The following is an 18514-nucleotide window of genomic DNA, read 5'->3' on the forward strand; positions in this document are numbered from 1 at the left end:
ATATTCATCTGTTTTCCTGCAGATATATCAACGGGTTTGATGACGGGGGCTGGTCCAGGCGTCCCGGGGGCGGGGGGTACCTGATATTCGGCATATGCCAGCTTATCTTTCTACAGTACCATGATTCCGAAAGCTGGCCTCACTGGTTTCAGGTAAGAGGTTGCAGGCTTGAATCATCTCCATTTTGGAGCAGGAGAGACGCTTACCAAGGCTGCGTGGGCGCGTGACAACTAATGAGACTAGGGGGAGAGGAACCCCAGAGTTCATGGTCCTTACTCGTACACCTGCCACCTCCTTGCTGGAAATTCTACTTGTGCGCCAGAATGGGCAGCGCCCTCCTCCGGACCCTCCCCACGAAAGGCCATCTATGGTATCATCCTCATTGAACTTGAGAAAGTATGAGACCTCAGCCTGGGTGGTGGGGAAGGACACGTGGTGATAGCCACTTTTCTCCCGTCCACTCAAGAGTGAGGAAGGGCAGAGGTGAGGGTTGAGCCGCGTTGGTACAGACCAGACAGCTTGGTGGGCACAGGGAGAAGGCGGCCTGTGAGCCCGGAAGGCTTGAGAACTGTGGATGAGTGGGCATTTCCTGGTGCCTGGCACAGAGCAGGCACTCACTGGGAGCATGGAATGGACGGGAAGATGGAACGGGCCTGGACGGGGCCCGGACGGGGTGGGCTCACCTCCTCCTGCACCAGGGCGTAACAGGACGGGCACTCCTGGCAGTGTGTCCCGCCAGCCGTGAGGAAGAAGTTGTCCTGGCAGCGGTCACACTTGTAGCCCACGAAGCCGGGCCTGCACACACAGGTGCTGTTCTCGTGGCACTGGGCCGAGGCGGCGCCCAGCGGGGAGCACCTGCATGCTGGAGGGGCCAGGGCAGGCGTCGCCAGGTGCTCTGATGGCCACCCCACAGCAGAACCCCCAGGCCCCCTGCGTCCTCACACCTGGCTGCTCCGGACCCCCCTGGGCAGCCTCAACTACATTCCTGTGTCCCTCCCAGGAGATTCTGATTCAGGTCACAGGTGATGACGACAGCCTGACTTATTTCAGTGTCCCCATGATCTGAGGACCAGCCAGTCCAACCTCACAAATGAGGAAACTGAGGCCCAGAGAGGTGACAGGATGGCCCCAAGCACACAGGAATTTAGCAGTGGAGCCTGGGACTAGGTTCTTGGCCACTCTTCCAAGGCCTCGGACCCCTGCGCCATCCTCTGCTCACTCACTCCACTTTTGAATGGCTGCTCTTAGAAGACCAGCCCTGCATCTGACTTTTCTCTCTCCTGCTGCAAGATCGTCTTCCTCTTTGCCCAGAAACCTCAGGCCCTACCCTCCGGGCAGCCCAGGAAGGACCTGGCTTCCTCACCCCGGCAGCCCTTGATGGAGAAGCCAAAGAATCCCAGCTGGCATCTGTCGCAGGCCTGGCCCTCGATGCCTGGGCGACAGGGGCACTGCCCAGTCTCAGGGTGGCACTGGTCCTCCTGGGAACCCAGCGGGTGGCACTTGCAACTGCGATGAGCGAAGGAACCGGGTCTGAGACAAGCTCTGGGCTGCTCCCAGCCTGGCCTCTGCTGGCTGCAGCTGGTGAGGGGCCTTCCTATCACGCCCTCTGCTGACAAGGCCCCAGCTCCATGTCAGTGCATGCCAAACAGCCTCCCCCAAGCTATGCCCCGGGAAGCACAGCCTCACAAAATGGTCCCTCCAAGAGAAAGGCTATGGGGACATACACATCCTGGAGACTATACCCCTCTGCTGGAAAGTCACAGTACAATTAGCATATTAAAGGCTCTGAGAAGGCTCGCAAGGAATAAACCTGTTGCTTCACTGGGCATTTCCCTGGGGTCCTCCACTGTTCCCTAAAGATGTTGTCTAAGGTGCTGCTGTGGCCAAAAGGTCACCAAGTGACGGGGTCACTGAGAAGGGAATCAGAAACCAAACCGGCCCCCTGCCCAACCCCTTAGGGCTGCTCTTGGCCTGCGTCCTGGGCTGGCAGGGCCTGAGTCTGACTTCCAGGGGACCGTGCCTTTGTCCCCCTTTGGTGCAGGGCACGGTGTACCTGGCAGTAGGCCGGGGATGACACATTCCAAGCCAGGCCCCCCTCTGGAGGCTCCCTGGTGCCTTCTTCCATCCTGGAGAGACACCCAGGGGAAGGGCACCCACTGCCTCACCCCACCCACCTCCGGCAGCCCCTCCCAGGCTGGAGGTCGTAGAAGCCGGGGCTGCAGTGGCCACAGTCCCGTCTGGTCACATGAGGCAGGCAGGAGCACTGGCCGGTCACTGGGTCGCAGGGTCTCAGCTCATTGACTGAGCCCCCCGGGTTGCAGCTGCAGGCTGGGGGTGGGAACAGGAAAGAGTGTTGGAGAACCACACAGGTCAAGCTTTGGGTGTCCAGGAGAGGCAGAGAAGATGGGGAGCCCATGGAGATGACTCACATTCAGCCCAGACTCCTAAGCTGTTTCTGGAAAAGGCTTTAGGGCTGGGTTCCAATCTCAGCCCATTTTCTATATCCTTGGAGAGACAGCCTAGAATAGTTGTGGTGGCAGATGGCCCCTCCGAGCCCGCCCTGCACCCTCGCAGGCTGGAGAGAAGGCCAGAGATGTAGCCAGGGGGGCCAGAGGCGGGCCCTTGCACCACTGTTTTGGGTCACTTGACCTGCTCTCCTGCGCCCCATAAAACAGGAGGCTGGCAGAGGGCTGACAGGTGCTGCGTAGACAAAGGGCTCAGGAGTGAGTGAGTTTGGGCAAATGGGGAGCTCTTTCCTGTAGCAGCTCTGGAAGGCTTCCAAGGGCCGATGCATGTGGGGGCCCTCTGAGATGGGGACAGAGGGCTGAGTGTTAACCCAGGCAGTGAGGAGGCACAGCCCGATTGCAAGCCCAGGGGCAGGACGGAGAAGTGCCACAGGCCACCTGGGACAGTCTTATGTGCTAACTGTGGAGTGAGAGATAAGCGCTAAATTATCAAGGCAGGAAAAAACATCACAGGATCAGAGTTGGTAAGATCCCAAGGCTGAAGGAGACCTTGGAGAAGAGCAAACACTTACGCTTTCTGGACAAGGGACAGAGAAGGTGAGGGATCTGCCTAAGGCTGCACTGCCTTGCAGAGCGGCCAGCTGGGTCTGGTGGAGAAGGGGCCCACTGTGCCCCACCCCGAGGGTCCAGGAGGTGGGTACTCACGCACGCATTTGTCTGCGGGCCGAGGGGCCAGGGCGCTCCCATAGAAGCCTTCCTGACAGCGCTCACAGTGGGCACCTGTCGTGTTGTGCAGGCAACGCAGGCAGTGGCCAGAGAGGGGGTCACAGTTGCCCACGGCGTTGGGGTCTATATTCCCGCTGCACTGGCACTGCTGGCAGGGCTGGGGGGCCCCAGAGAGCCCCTGTGGGTCCCCGAAGAAGCCATCATCACAGATCTCACAGCGCCGCCCTGGAGAAGCGAGAAGGCTGTGTGTGAAGGAGCAGGCACGATGAACACAGCCTGCTAGGCCCACAGGGGGTGAGGGTGGGTGTGCACCAAAGCAAGGGTCCCCAGGTCTCCTTGTGGAGCAGAGCACGGGCTCCGGCCGGGTCAGGCCCACCTGGAGCCAGGGCTCGCCTGGGCCATCAGCTGGCTGTGTGATCATGGGCAAGCCACTGCACCTCTCTGAACTCGGGCTCCTTGTCTGCAAAGTGGGGACAATAATGGAAGCTACCAGAGGCGGCTGTCACCGTCTATTCATCATCATCACCCTCATCATCATGTCATCATCACCCTTCTCTTCACCATCGCCATTCTCTTCATCAGCATCTTGATCATCATCTTCATCATCATCATCCACCATTTTCATCATTATCGTCATCATCATCATCATCTCCATCATCTTGACCATTATCAATGGCATCATCTTGACCATCACTCTCTTCATCCTCATCATCTTGACCATCACTCCCTTCATCATCATCATCTTCATTGTCACCACCTTCACTGTTATTGTCACCTTCCTCCTCCTCTTCCTCTCCCTCGTAGCTGGGGCTGCTCTTTCACTTGTGGCTCCTGGCCCCTCTACCATTCCTGCCTCTCATGGTCTCTAAACTTCCTTTGGACTCACACCTGCTTCCTGGGTTTGAACTGGGGTTGCCTCCTCACGTCCCAGCCCTCAGGGCTGCTGTGAGTCTCAGAAAAGACGCTGTGTGAACAGGCTTTTGGAGGGTCGTGGCCTGGGAAGTCGAGTCTGGACACAGGTGTGGCATAAAGGAATGTAGTGCACCATGTGCTTCACGCAGTGTCAGCCTGTTCTTGGTGCACACCCAGCTCTCTGTGCGTATCTGCACGAAACAGACCACCAGGGGATCCACAGACCTGGACAGCAGCCATGGTCCCCCGTGGGGCAGGACGATGGGTGCATTGTCTTCTTGCTCTCACGCATTTTCACGTTCCTCTTTACACCTCTGCAGACGGTTTTGATTGTTACAATGAGTATGTACTTATTTTATAATTTAACAAATAGCTACCGTCCTTGTGAAAAATAGTTTGGGCTCCCTGTGTCCTCAAAGCTCATCGGTCCAGTTGAACTCAAGTTAATATCACTAAAGGCAGGCAACCTTGAAAATGGAGACCAGGAATACTAAGGGAGAAAAGGAAAAAGTGGAAAGAAGAGGAAAGAAAGGAAAAGACAAGTCTGAATGGAGTCCAGGGTGGAGGCCAGTGCTGGCTTTGGGGCCTCAAACAGAAACGCAGTAAGACAGGCGGGGAGGAGACGGAAGCCAGGCATGAAGAAGGTGGCCCCACGGTTAACCAGCCATTTGCGTGGAACCAGGTTAGGACAGCTCCCAGGGCAGAAGGCAGCTGGGAGGTCCCGGGAGGGCTGCTGAGGGGTTGCGACGGTGGGCAGGTAGGGATCAGGACTTGACCCCGGTCAGTCCCGACTAGATTGTCCAGGTGAGCTTTCTGCGTGCTGGGCTCGGGCAGGGCCGGACGATTCCAGTGTGATAAAGACGGGGCTGGCACAAGGCGCCAGGCCTAATATCTACCCCATGCATTCCTCCCAGGGTGGTCTCTCTGCACATAGCACTACCTGCTCCCCTGAAATCCTCCCTCTGGTCTCTCTCAGCCTGGGTCAGGCTGAACTTCTCTAACCGTCCACACTCTCACGGAGTGGGCTCCCTCGTGTCTGCACACCAGGGGAAGCCAAAGCCAGGAAGCCAGAAATGTGGGGAAGGTTATGGGAACGGAGAGGCAGCATGATGGCGGGGTGGGGTGCAGGGTCCTGAGATGGGACCTCGCTCCCTTGGTTCTTGGGTTCCCTGCTCTGGGGTGTCCCCCTAGCCCTGCTGGCTGCTGGCTGTCAGGGAGCTGCTGTCAGAGCAGTCCCAGCCAAGCAGACACTAGACAGGACCAGTGTAATGGGCTGTCCTGACGCAGCCACGGGTACCAAATGTAGAATCAGGTGTCTGGGAACCTGGGAAACAGGATGCTAAGTGAGACAAGCCAGACACACAAGGACAAATACTGTACGATTCCACTTACATGAGGCACTTGGAAGAGTCAGATTCAGAGAGACAGAAAGTAGAATGGTGGGTGCCAGGGGCTGGGGGCAGGGGGCACTACTAAACAATCATTTCATGGGGACAGAGTTTCTATCTGGGATGATAAAAAAGTTCTGTGGATGGATGGTGGTGATGGTTGCACAACACTGTGAATGTACTTAATGCCACTGAACTATACACCTCAAAATAGACAAAATGGCAAATTTTATGTTATGCATATTTTGCCACAACTTAAAAAAATTAATAACAGAATATACAAAAAAACTATTGAATTATATACTTTAAATGGGTGAATCATAGAGTATGTGAATAATACCTCAATAAAACTGTTTAAAAAGAGTCAGACATCTAGGACAGGCTGCAGTCCTGGGGTAGGGATGAGGAGCAGGAAAGGGCTGGGGACAGGGGCATTCCTGCTTCACACATTATCTGGTGACATTTTTTTAAAGCTGAAAGTTCAATGAGAGGTTTTCCACCTTAACTGTGTATCACAATCAGCCAGGGGACTTGTTAGGAATAAAGATTCCTGGGCTCCATCTCAAGCCACTAAGTTAGGCCCTAGAGAGCCAAGGCCTGGACACGGGGATTTTCAAAATCTCACCTGGATATGCTCAGCGGCCCAAGTTCTGCCAGGAACCCAGAGCAGCCCGCGGCCCTGGCTATGGGGCTACGCAGTGTCCCTCGAGGTCAGGCCTGCCACTCCTAAGCTGGGCCCGCCCTCCTCTGCCGCCCTCCAAACCCAGGACGCCACTCCTGGAGCCCAGGCAGAAGTGGGGCCCAGGGCACGAGCCACTCACCTCTCTGGCCCAGGGGGCAGTGGGTACACACCACCTCTGTGCTCTCTGGGATGGTCGTGCAGGCTGACTGGCCAGGGCATGGACAGGGCTGGCAGTCGTCGGCTTGGCCTGCGAAGGGGTTGCCATAGAAACCTGGCAAGCAGCGCTCACAGGATGGGCCCTCGGTGTGGTGGCCACACAGGCAGACCCCTGTGGGGCAAAACAAGCACCTGGTTACCACTGCCTGAGCCCAGAGCACTCCAGAGACAGCCGGCATCCTGGTGGTGGGGGTCACAGAGCAGAACTAGGGTGGGAACCTTCCATGACGGAGGCAGAACAGCCCAGGGATGAAGAGTCCACCCTGGGGTCACGTCCATCACCTACTGACCAGGTGAACCTGGGCCAACCATTTAACATTCCATGCCTCAGTGTCCTCACCTGCAAAATGGGCATAACAATGGCTCTGACCTCAAAGGGTTTTCGTCAGGATTCAACAAGACTATGCAGTCAATGTGTCTCTGGCACATAGCATTATTATTACTGTTGTCACTATTATTTTGTATTCCAAAACCTATAACTGAACCACCAGGCAACACAGCTGGGGTTTTCTCTGTTTTCCTTTTCCCCTTCCTGTGTGTCCTCTTAACTTCAGGGACCAAAAGTGAAATGGACACAGACCAGGATACACGTGGCTCCCCGTTTATGGGGTCTGTGGGTTCCCAGAGGCTGCCTGGTCTCACAGAATGGAGCCTCCCTTCTCCCACCCACTGGTTTCTCATGATGGGGGATTCTGTAAACCCCCTTCACCAGCCCCACAGCACCTGGAGTCTGCTCAGAGCCTGGCGTGCTGGGAAAGGGAGGCCCCACTGCCAGGGATTGAGTGAGGAGCCTGGCTGAGACGGGGTTAAGCAAGACCACTACTTCCGGGAGCTGGGCTGAGGTGAACAGGGGAAAGAGAGGGAAAGGGGGGTACCGTCACCCTGCTTTCCATTGTCCCTGCCTTGGCCCGGCACCCACATGCTCATCACTCCTCCTTCCACCCAGTGTGGGCAGCAGTGGCTGCTGTGCCCATTGACAGGCGAGGATTTGCCCAAACTGAGGAGGAAGTTGTGGCACGGCCAGGGGCTCTGAGGGATGACAAACTGGTCCCGCCTCATGAGACAACTCTGCTTCCTCAATAGGGCTTCCTGGAGCACTGCATGGAAGGACTATGAGGCCTCATCTGGGCTCGACTAGTGATGCCTGCCCTGGGCACAAGAAGGGGGGAGGCCCATGTTGCGTGTGCTTGCCCTCCCTGGCTAGTCTGCTGATTCCTGGGCTACTGTCCCTTGTCGGCTCCAGCATCAGGTCTGAGAAAAGCTCAGCAGGTGTTTTCCTTCTCAGAGACCCCACCTGCTCCAGGAGAGCAGCAGGGCACTGCCCCTCCCAATTCCTGTGTGACGCTTGTGGTGCGGGGTGGCTAGTGTCCAGCCCCGTCCAGCACCTCCTGGCTGCGTGACGCTGGGCAAGGTCTCTCTCTGGGTTTCCTCCCCACAAGTGGGGATGAGCAGCCGGTAGTAAACTTGTGGGAGGAGCAGCTCTGCCACCTACTGGCCATGTGGCCTCCCTGTGCCTTAGGTCCCTCACCTGTGAGATAGGACAGTAATGGTCCCAGTACGGTTGTTTGCAGGATTCAGTGATGCTCTGTATACAAAGGTGCCTAGCACGGGGAGGAACCCGATGACACCGTTTTATCAGTATTGTTTTAGTGATCACTCACACACGCACACAGCTGACCCTGTTCAGATTAGTACGCATCTCGTATTCTGGGTGGAGCCCAGGTGACCTCAGCACGGGGCGCTGGGAGACTCACCTGTGTTGGGGTCACAGGTGCCATGCTGGTTACAGGTGCAGGGAACACAGTTGGCATAAGGACCCCCTAGCGGTATCTCCCTCTTGTAACCCAGGGCACAGGATTCACAGAACTGGCCCCTGTACCCCTTGGGACATGAGCAGGTCTCCACCCAGGAGGCTGGAGGGGATAGCCCCCGCTGGGCCGACGTGAGCCGGACCTCCATCAGGAACACCTGGCCTGTAGAGTGAGAAGAGAGGGTTACACGCACACCTTCTCCCCAAACCTTCCTATTCACATACGTAACAGGTGAAGGGTTATCGGCCCACGTATGTAAAGGCAGCCCATGGATCAATTATCATTTTAAAAAAACAGTCAGATAAAGGGAAGAGGAGAAATGGGCAATTTTTAGGACAAGAAATAGATATGACTGGAAAGTTTACAGAAAGACATTCAGTCTCACGAGTTCTTAAAGATATGTAAATTTAAACAACAGTGATACGATTTGCACCCCTCAGATTGGTAAGCATTTTAAAGACCAATACCAGTGGAGGAGGGGGGTGTGGGGACCTCCGCATGTGGACGTACAAATACAAATCGGGAAGTTCTGCTTCTAGTAATAGAGGGGCAGCTCCTATCAGACCAATCTTCCCACGGGAAACAACCAGAAACTCTGGGCAAAATGCAAAAACCAACAATCTGTAAACCTGGAGAACCACCACCGCGGGCAGATAGCGGAGGAGGTGGACTCTTGTCGTCAGCACATAGACTGGTACGGCCTTTCTGAAGGAAAATTTGGCAGCACGTGTCAAAATTTAACCTGTGCCCTCTCTGACCTCACTCTTCCATTTTGAGGAATCTGTCCTTTAGACAGTTACACAAGGATGCAGAGACCTTTCTGGCAGCTATGCCCTGCTGTGCTGCTTGCAATGGTGAAAAACTGGAAACCACGTCAATGTCTACAAACTGGGCATGGTTAAACTTTATGGAGCAGCTACCCCACGGGATGATACACAGGGGACACAGACAGCCAGCCCCTTCGATGTGCGATGACACGTAACAACCTCCAAGACATACTGTTGGCTGAAAAAAGCAAGCGGCAGAACGTTGTACTGTGTGATCACATTTCTACACTAAAAAAACACAGATGTGAGTACACGCACACAGAAAGGTCTGGAGAGAGAGGCCCCAGAACGTTATCAGCGCGGGGAGGAGGTCTGAGGGGTGAGGGGAGATGGAGGGTCAATACCTCCACGGTCTCGCCAGTTCATCCCCCGCACCCAGGGCGGGCCTGGCATAAGCGGCACCTTGTAAATATCTATCAACAGAAGGTTGAGTGATTGACAGAAGGAAGCGCTGGAAAGAGTGAAACCGAAATTCCCGCAAGGAGCCTCAGCAAGGGGGCTTTGGAAAGACGTGGGGAGCAGGGGGGCTTCTGGGAGCATGGACAATGATGGTGACAATGAAGGCAATTCAACCACAGCTCCAAAGAGGAAGAAGGCACTGGGGCGGCAGGGGGAGTGGTTACAACCCCCAAACCTTGGACTTAAAGGGGCCCCAGAAGGCTGGTCACCTAAGCCAGAGGTTCTCAGAAGCAGCAAAATCACCCCTGGGAAGCACCTCTGTGGGCGTTTTGGTTGTCACCATGATGGGGAGGTAGGGCCAGCGAGGCTAGAGGCCCTGACACACACAGAAACTCCCCCGGTGACTTTCTCGTGTCCTGCTGGATGCTGAAAGGGCAGAAAAACCCCTCTGTACACATCTGAGCCCAGACCCCAACTCCACTGCACATCAACACAGGTATCTGGAATGTTTAAGTGCATATGGAACTGTCTAGGAACGCAGGCGCCACGTACATGGAAGGAAGGCTGTGCTCTGTTTTGTTCAGAATTTTCATTCACCATTTTGGAAATCATGTCACCATCCGGCTTCTAGGATTTTAGTCACCATCACACACCCTGTCCCCTCTGTGGCCCCCCTCTGTAACTGCCCCTCTCACAACGATCCAGCAAACATTCCCATGTAGTTGTGATTTCAAAATGACAAACAGAAAGGATTTAAGGAATAAAGTCGATCATATCCAGCTGGACACGTGACACCTGGTTTTGAGCTTCACCCACAAATGAACGGTTGCTCTGCCGAGTGTTTTTCCCCCAACGAAGCGATGCAACTGTCAAGGCTGAGCAAACCTTTCAAAAGAACCACGCTGACCAAGGCAGAGAACTGTACCCCTGCTTACCATCCCCTTGCCGCCTGTGACCGGGCGAGCCAGCCGGCTTCTGCCCCCGACGTCTCCCTCTGTGAGTGGCCCCTCAACACTCCTCAGATAAGTCTGCCCAGTAACTGCTGATCCTAACCTTGGATTTTATTCCAGCATCAGCCATCCACGCCTCTGCATTCACATTTCCTTGCCCTCCATGCACATAAATGGCCTCTGAGCTTCTTGTTTCTCCTAAACCCAAACCTATTCATTACAGGGCGGGAAGCTCTGACTAGTTTATGTTGTCCAGTGTGGTCATGTCTGAGCATTTGGAACCATTTCGAATTCATATGATGATGATTATCATTATTATTTTGCTTGAGGAAGATTAGCCCTGAGCTAATATCTGTTGCCAATCTTCCTTTTTTTTTGCTGAAGAAGATGTGCCCTGAGCTAACATCTGTGTCCATCTTCCTCTATCTTGTATGTGTGACGCCGCCACAGCATGGCTGACGAGTGGTGTGCAGGTCTGCACCCGGGGTCTGAACCCACAAACCTGGGCCGCTGAAGCAGAGCACACCAAACTTAACCACTACGCGATGGGACCAGCCCCTGATTATTTTTTTATATCATTTACTTTCCTTTTGTTTATTCTGTATAGTACATGATTTTTTAAAACTGTGTCGAGGTAGGTTATAATATCTATGAATTCCATCTCCAGATAGTAAAGTGGTGTTATCTACGAAATACCTGTTCTAAAAAGGGGCACTGAGGGTGCCTGGTCTGCGCATCTACAGGTATGGGGGGGTGGGGGGAGGGGGTGAGCCCCCGAGGTGGAGAAAGTACATTCAGGAAAGAGGGAGGAACCAGGAACAGTCAGAGGAGCATCAGGCCAAGCACCATGGGTCCAGGGTGAGAGGTGGTGAGAAATCCCCATCCAAGCTGTGTGATGCCTTAGCCTACCCCCCCACCCCCCACCCCCCGCTGAGAAGGTTCAGAAACCCAATCGGCTCTCTCGTGGCTCAGGTGCAATACCGCCAGTGACCAGCAGGGGAGCCGATCCCGGGGACTCCTGGCCTGCCCCCTGCGGCCAGCATGGACAGGGGGCCCTCAAGGGTCTAGCCTTCCAGCAGTGGTGGACTGTGTCATGGAGTGACTTCACTTATTGGTTCTTGGCTGCTTCACTGGCCACACACCTGTCGCTTAGAGCTGTCCATCCTCAGGCCCCTCACCTGTCCAGCTGCTGCCTGTCGTTGGCATCCAGTCCTTCTGCCCTACCAGTTATATGACCTCGGGCAAGTGTCCTGACCTCTCTGAGCCTCACATTCCTTCTTGGTAAAATGAGGACGTGAACCATCCTGCTATGAGGACTCAACAAGGCTATGCATGAAGGAGCCCCTGGGCCCAGCTGGTTTGGGGGGGTGGGGGGTGTCCTTATCATTACTGACCAGAAGGGCGTGGGCTTCGGCCGCTGGCCCGGATGCGAAGGGCGGTGAGATTGGCGAGCAGTCGCTGGAAGTGGAAGGGCGGCAGCGGAGGGGCCACGTCCTCGGAGGTCTCCTGCAGCCTGGCAGGGGAGAGGGTCAAACCAGAACCCGAGGCCGGGGACAGGTGGGGCCAAGAAGCCTCCAGCAGGGGTGGGGAGGGCGGGAGCCCCCAGAGCACAGGGGGATCCAAGTGTGCCCGGACCTCAGGGACCACCCTGACCCCCCTCTCAGGACAGGGCAGGACACTCACTGGAACTCAAGTTGTACCTCCCCCGGCTGCCCGGCGTCCTGGGGGCTGGACAGGCTGGAGTGCCGCAGAGACAGGGCCAGGCCTGCCCCTTCCAGCCTCAGCTGCACGGGGAGCGGAGAGCCCCCAGGGGGGCCCCGGAAGGTCAGTGTGAGGGGCTGCCCATAGCTGAACCGCTGGTCTCCCAGGAACTTCTCTGAGGACAAGAGAAGAAGGCTCTGACGGTCTTCCTTTAATTCGCTTGACTCTAAAGGTCTACATTGATTTTATTGGCAATTAAACATTCAAACAAGATAAAGCTACAGCAAGAGGAGAAGCCAAGGCTCCCTGTACCAGATGCTGAGGGGGCCCACCCTCACCTCCTGACCGTCCCCACAGCCAGCGCTGGCTTCATGGGCGTGCGACCCCTGCAGACACACAGGGCCCCACGCCTGGTCTAATGCTCTGCTGTCACTGTCCTGACTTCTTAATCCTTTTGTCTGTGAACCTGGGTTTTGTAGGTGAAGTCTGAGGGGACAATGGAGCAGAGATGCACAGTGCGCACGGCGGTGGCGCCCGGCCGCCCGTTCCCATGCAGCGCTCCTGAGGCCCCAGGAGCACAAAGTGCGGGGGACCCACATGCCCAGGGGTTTAGGGAAACAGAGTGAGAACAAGGTAAGCGTGTGACATGTGTGATGGAGCAGGGGCGCTGACGGCCCCAGAGGCCGCGCTTTCCATTGGATCAGAACTCGCTTCCAGCAGAAGGAAGGTGGTGGCGTTCCGAGACACATGGAGGAGAGGAGCCCTATCACACTTTCTCACCCATGTTATTTCCCTGTTGAGCCAACCACTTGTGCTGGAAGTCACGACCCCGAGGAAGTGAGCAATGGGACAACCCCATTCCTTTTCCTCTAGTCCTTCTGTGCTCAGGAGTCAGCCGGGGCAGACGGTGTCGGCAGAATGCGCGCACATCAAGAAGTGAGATAAAACCGGCTGAGTTCATCCACCTGCCGTGCCCACTGCAGTGTGCCCAGCACCCAGCGCAGAACCCCCCAAACACTTCTTGAGTGAATAATTCCTTTTTCTAAAATGTTTTGACAAAGCAGCAGAGCGCGTTTGCTGCTCGTGGGCCTCTGAGCTTGGAGCACCTGCCTCACGAGGGGGTCCGAGGACCCTGTGTCCTTTGCTTCCTGGCTGCAGGGCACATGGGCTGTGTCTACACAGCTCCTCAGACACCCGTGCGTCACCTCTCCGGCCCCTCCTGGAGAGGGAGGGAAAGGGCAGGACTGGGTCGGGGGAGCCAGCAGATCCCGAATCTGGCCACAGTAGAGCTAAGAATGGACTTCAGGCTCCCGGTTCTCAGTCCAACACAGTTTCCAGGAGAACAAAGTTGCCCTAATTGATGGGGGTGTGGTTCAGAATAATCTAGAACTTCTTGCTTCTGCAGGAATCCCACAGCCCTGGGCAAGGGACACTGTGGGCTGGTGGGGTGAGGGGGCTGGTGGGAAATGCACAGGGATTGTCTGGGATGTGACAGTGGCCTGAAGGAGCCCCGGGTGGCAAGGCAGTGATCAGGAAGCGGGGGGTGGGGCATGCGGTCAGCAGAAACATGGCCCCCAAAGGTGCCCACGTCCTAATCCTTGGAATCTGTGCATATGTCACGTTGCATGGCAGGGGCAGTGAAGGCTGCGGCAGAACACAGGCTGTTAATCAGCTGACCTTACAGCAGAAAGACTGACACGGATCATCCAGCTGGGCCCAATGGGATCACAAGGGCCCCGAAAAGTCGGAAGAGGAAGCAGAAGAGCTGGTGTCAGAGAGGTGCAATGTGAGAAAGACTCCATCAGCTCTGAGGATGGAGGAAGGGGCCACGAGCCAAGGAATAGGGCACCTCTAGAGGCCACAAAAGGCCAGGGAATGGACTCTCCCCTAGAGCCTCCAGAGGGAACCAGAGAATGGACTCTCGCCTAGAGCCTCCAGAAGGAAGAGTCTCCAGAAGGAACCAGGGAATGGACCCTCCCCTAGAGCCTCCAGAAGGAACCAGGGAATGGACCCTCCCCAGAAGGAACCAGGGAATGGACTCTCGCCTAGAGCCTCCAGAAGGAACCAGGGAATGGACTCTCGCCTAGAGCCTCCAGAAGGAAGAGCCTCCAGAAGGAACCAGGGAATGGACCCTCGCCTAGAGCCTCCAGAAGGAACCAGGGAATGGACCCTCCCCAGAAGGAACCAGGGAATGGACTCTCGCCTAGAGCCTCCAGAAGGAACCAGGGAATGGACCCTCGCCTAGAGCCTCCAGAAGGAACCAGGGAATGGACTCTCGCCTAGAGCCTCCAGAAGGAACCAGGGAATGGACCCTCCCCAGAAGGAACCAGGGAATGGACTCTCGCCTAGAGCCTCCAGAAGGAACCAGGGAATGGACTCTCGCCTAGAGCCTCCAGAAGGAACCAGGGAATGGACTCTCGCCTAGAGCCTCCAGAAGGAACCAGGGAATGGACTCTCGCCTAGAGCCTCCAGAAGGAAGAGCCTCCAGAAGGAACCAGGGAATGGACCCTCACCTAGAGCCTCCAGAAGGAACCAGGGAATGGACTCTCGCCTAGAGCCTCCAGAAGGAACCAGGGAATGGACTCTCGCCTAGAGCCTCCAGAAGGAACCAGGGAATGGACTCTCGCCTAGAGCCTCCAGAAGGAACCAGGGAATGGACCCTCCCCAGAAGGAACCAGGGAATGGACTCTCGCCTAGAGCCTCCAGAAGGAACCAGGGAATGGACCCTCGCCTAGAGCCTCCAGAAGGAACCAGGGAATGGACTCTCGCCTAGAGCCTCCAGAAGGAACCAGGGAATGGACCCTCCCCAGAAGGAACCAGGGAATGGACTCTCGCCTAGAGCCTCCAGAAGGAACCAGGGAATGGACTCTCGCCTAGAGCCTCCAGAAGGAACCAGGGAATGGACTCTCGCCTAGAGCCTCCAGAAGGAACCAGGGAATGGACCCTCCCCAGAAGGAACCAGGGAATGGACCCTCCCCTAGAGCCTCCAGAAGGAACCAGGGAATGGACCCTCCCCAGAAGGAACCAGGGAATGGACCCTCGCCTAGAGCCTCCAGAAGGAACCAGCCCTGCCAAGACCTTGATTTTAGCCCCCTGAGACTCATTTATGATTTCTGATCTCCAGAACACTGAGAGAATAAATGTGTGTTGTTTTCAGCCGCGAAGGTGGTGGTACCTTGTCACAGCAGCAATCGGAAAGAAACACAGGCAGTCCCGCCCCCGCCCGTGGCTGGCAAGTACCTGGCGCTATGAGCTCCTCCTCATCTTCTGTGTTCAGGAGGATCCCCCCTGGGCTCCATCGTGCCGGATGCTCTGGGCCCCCCATGCTTCCGGCCCGCCAGCCCTCGGCTCCTGCGCAGCAAACACACACGCATCCCTGTGAGGCCCTGGAGGGTGGCCTCCGCCCCCTCCCACTTCACTCCCCAGGTCCCAAGGACGGCCCCCAGAGGCCTCAGCACCGCCTGAAACTACCAGCCCAGGGAGGGGAGGAATGTTCTAGAGACAGGCCACGTGGGGATGAGAGCCAGCTGGTGCAAATGCTCTGTGCCCATAGCCAGGCAGCTCAGATCCCCATCCCAGAGCCAGGGTGGGGGCCCTAGGGTGGGAGGCAGCCGCAGAAGAAGCTAGAAAGGCAGGGACCAGCCTCTGGGGCATGGTCAGAGCTCTGGGCCTGCCCTGTCCCTTCAACTGGCTTTGAGCACAACATAAGGACCCAGCTCAGTCCCACTGTGGGGCGCTGGGACGCCAGGGCCGTCTCTAACAATACCAGACTTGACCTCGTCTTCAGGTCTCAGAGAACGTCCTCAGCTGTGACTTCACCACTCCTGTCCTTCAAGGGGCGTGTCATTAGCCCACTGCACCCAGGGAGGCCCCCTGGTTAGGAAGTGGTCAAGCCAGGATGGGACCCCAGGCCTTTGGTCCCCAGTCCCAGCTCAGTCCACCCTCTTTCTGGTGATGGCAGTACAGTTTGGCATAGAGCAAATGACCTCAAGGGGGCACTCTCCAGGGGGCAGCTGGGGAATGGGGTAGAGGCTCAACACCTGGGACACCTGAGGGGTGAGGAGCGAGGGAGGAAGAAAGGCCTTCCCTTTCTTCAGAAAGGGGAGGCCGGGGCTTCTCCACACTAGACTGGGTTCTGGCCCTCACTGGCTGTGTGACCCTGGGCAAGTTACTTAACCTCTCTGAAGCTGGTTCCTCATCTGCCAAATGAGGGCAAGGAAGTCCTTATGACCCCAGGAGCAGCTCCCAAAGCTGGTGTGAATACCCTGGGGGTCCCTGAGACTCTTTCAGGGCGTCCATGAGGTCAAACTATCTTAAGAACACTAAGATGTTATTTGCATTTTTCATTCTGTCTCTCTTACAGGTGTACAGTGGAGTTTTCCAGAAGCTACAAGATATCACAAAAGACTAAACGACAGAAGCCGTGGTGAGAGTCAGCTGACTTCTATTAATCCAGACCATAAAGAGATGTGCAAAACTGTAAAGCAAGTGGCACTCTTCTCAAATTTTTTTGTCTTTTAAAAAGACAGTCATTTTTCACAGGTGGATGTTATTTTTTGTTATAAGTTTACTGTGGTTGTTTTAAAATGAATTAATACATAGAAATTTTTAAACTACTGTTTCGATTTCTAATACAGAAAATATCCACATAAACAATCCACATACATAAAAGTGCTCTGAGGGCCTCAATAATTTCCGAGAGCATAAAGGGATCCAGAGACCAAAAGGTTTGAGACCTGCTGGCGGAGCGTGATTGTGGGATAACGTGAGATGCCGAGGCTGAAGCGCCTGGCCCAGGGCCTGGCTCCAAGTGAGAAGAGACAGTAATGACATTGTTCTCAGGATCTGTAAAACGGGTCCCATCTGACGCTAACATCCCAGACCCCGGGGGCCTCAATCCAAGCCCCTCTCGGTCCTGCTTTCTGCGCAGTGTCCAGCAGAGGGCGCACCGCCCCCGCACCCAGGGCATCCCAGAGCCCTGCCTGAGGTTCCATCCCAGGCTGACACCCCGCTCCTCCCAGAGGGAGATGCAAGGGCCGCGGGGGGTGGTGTGCATGGCAGGGATCCCCGCAGGCTATGAGTTAATGCAGAGTTCAGAGCTCCACCGCTCTCCTGCTCCAAAGAGCCACCTGTGCCACCTGGAGTTGGGGACCCGGGACACCACAGCAGCCCTGGACCCTGGGCCCAGAGAGAAGGCCTGCATGGTGGTGAAGGGCCAAACTCAGGAGCTGACAAACCTGCTGCCAACAACTCAGTTATGTGACCTCCCTCTCCTGGGCCTCGGGTGCCTCACCTGTGGAACGGGAATGAGAGCACCTACCTGCCGGGGAAGTCGTGAGGTTCCATGCTCAGCACAGTGCCTGCATACAGCAGGTGCTCAATAAATGGAGGCCAGGGCATTGGGCCTGAATGCCCAGCACCAGCATATGCTCAGGGAGGCCAACCTTGACAGAGTAATCGGAAATTCTCCCACAAGATCCAAAGGCTGCCGTGTACCCAGCCCCTCAACCCTCCCTGTGGGAGGGAGCCAAGGGGTGCAGGCGGGTACTGGGGAGTGCCGAGGGGCACAGAGGGACACATCCTGCACAGCTGGCCATGTGCCTGAGGCTGCCCCCTCCTTTCCACACCCTCCCACACCACCACCGCAGGATTGCTCAGAGCAACACCGCCTGCCGCACCGGGCTGGGGGTAGACCCCTGGGGGGTGGCTGCGGGGGCACTGCTCACCCTGGCGGAAGTTGGAGAGGACGTGGTGAGCCCGGAACCCGGCGGCGGCCGCACACACCTTGGAGTGTCCATAGCAGGAGCAGCTGCTGCAGCCGGCTGCATTGTGGGGCTGCAGGTTGAACGTCCCCGGGCGGCATCTGAAATAGAGGCAAGACACGCCCATGGGGCCAAATGAACCGGCCAGGTTCGGGGGATCCCAGCTGGACCAACGTGAGTCCAGAATCACTGGGGAAACGGAAGAAAATTTTTTCCAGATTTAGAGAAGACTTGAAAAGATGGTACGGAGCGGCAGCCTCCTCACCCAGCTCTCCCTGACACCAACATCTGACAGCACCAGGTGCATTTATCAAAACTGAGAAATCAACATCGCTTAATGGTATTTACTCAACTCCAGACTTGATTGTTAGGATTTCTCCTTTTTCCACGAGTGTGTTTTCTGCTCCAGGATCCCATCCAGGACACGGCATGGCATTTAATTACGTCCTAATCTCCTCCAATCCCTAGCAGCAACTCGGTCTTTCCTTGTCCTTCACGACCTTGACATTTTTGAAGAACACTGCTCAGGTATTTTGTAGAACATTCCTCAATGGGTTTCTCTGATTTTTTCTCATGATTAGACTGGGGCTATGGGTTTGGGGAAGAAATAGAGGTGAAGTGCCCTTCTCGTCACATCACATCGGGGTAAATGATTCCTGGTGACATCACCGATAA

General features: G+C 55.9%; 1 protein-coding gene across 2 annotated transcripts in view; it reads right to left on the bottom strand.

Annotated features, from left to right (window-relative positions):
- LAMC3 (laminin subunit gamma 3) overlaps positions 1 to 18514 on the bottom strand; it is a 59626-nt gene that overhangs the window by 13624 nt on the left and 27488 nt on the right. For both annotated transcript variants that reach the window (XM_087418912.1, XM_087418913.1), the window contains exons 8-17: positions 17804 to 17940; positions 15318 to 15428; positions 12060 to 12252; positions 11771 to 11889; positions 8144 to 8362; positions 6313 to 6501; positions 3171 to 3416; positions 2175 to 2328; positions 1364 to 1506; positions 684 to 862 (exon numbers count right to left, since the gene is read on the bottom strand). In XM_087418912.1, coding sequence (XP_087275038.1) covers positions 684 to 862; positions 1364 to 1506; positions 2175 to 2328; positions 3171 to 3416; positions 6313 to 6501; positions 8144 to 8362; positions 11771 to 11889; positions 12060 to 12252; positions 15318 to 15428; positions 17804 to 17940 — 1690 coding nt within the window. The remainder of the gene's footprint in view (positions 1 to 683; positions 863 to 1363; positions 1507 to 2174; positions 2329 to 3170; positions 3417 to 6312; positions 6502 to 8143; positions 8363 to 11770; positions 11890 to 12059; positions 12253 to 15317; positions 15429 to 17803; positions 17941 to 18514) is intronic.

This window comes from Ceratotherium simum, chromosome 29 (genome assembly GCF_057802395.1).
Source record: "Ceratotherium simum simum isolate JZ-2026a chromosome 29, ASM5780239v1, whole genome shotgun sequence".
NCBI lineage: Eukaryota > Metazoa > Chordata > Mammalia > Perissodactyla > Rhinocerotidae > Ceratotherium > Ceratotherium simum.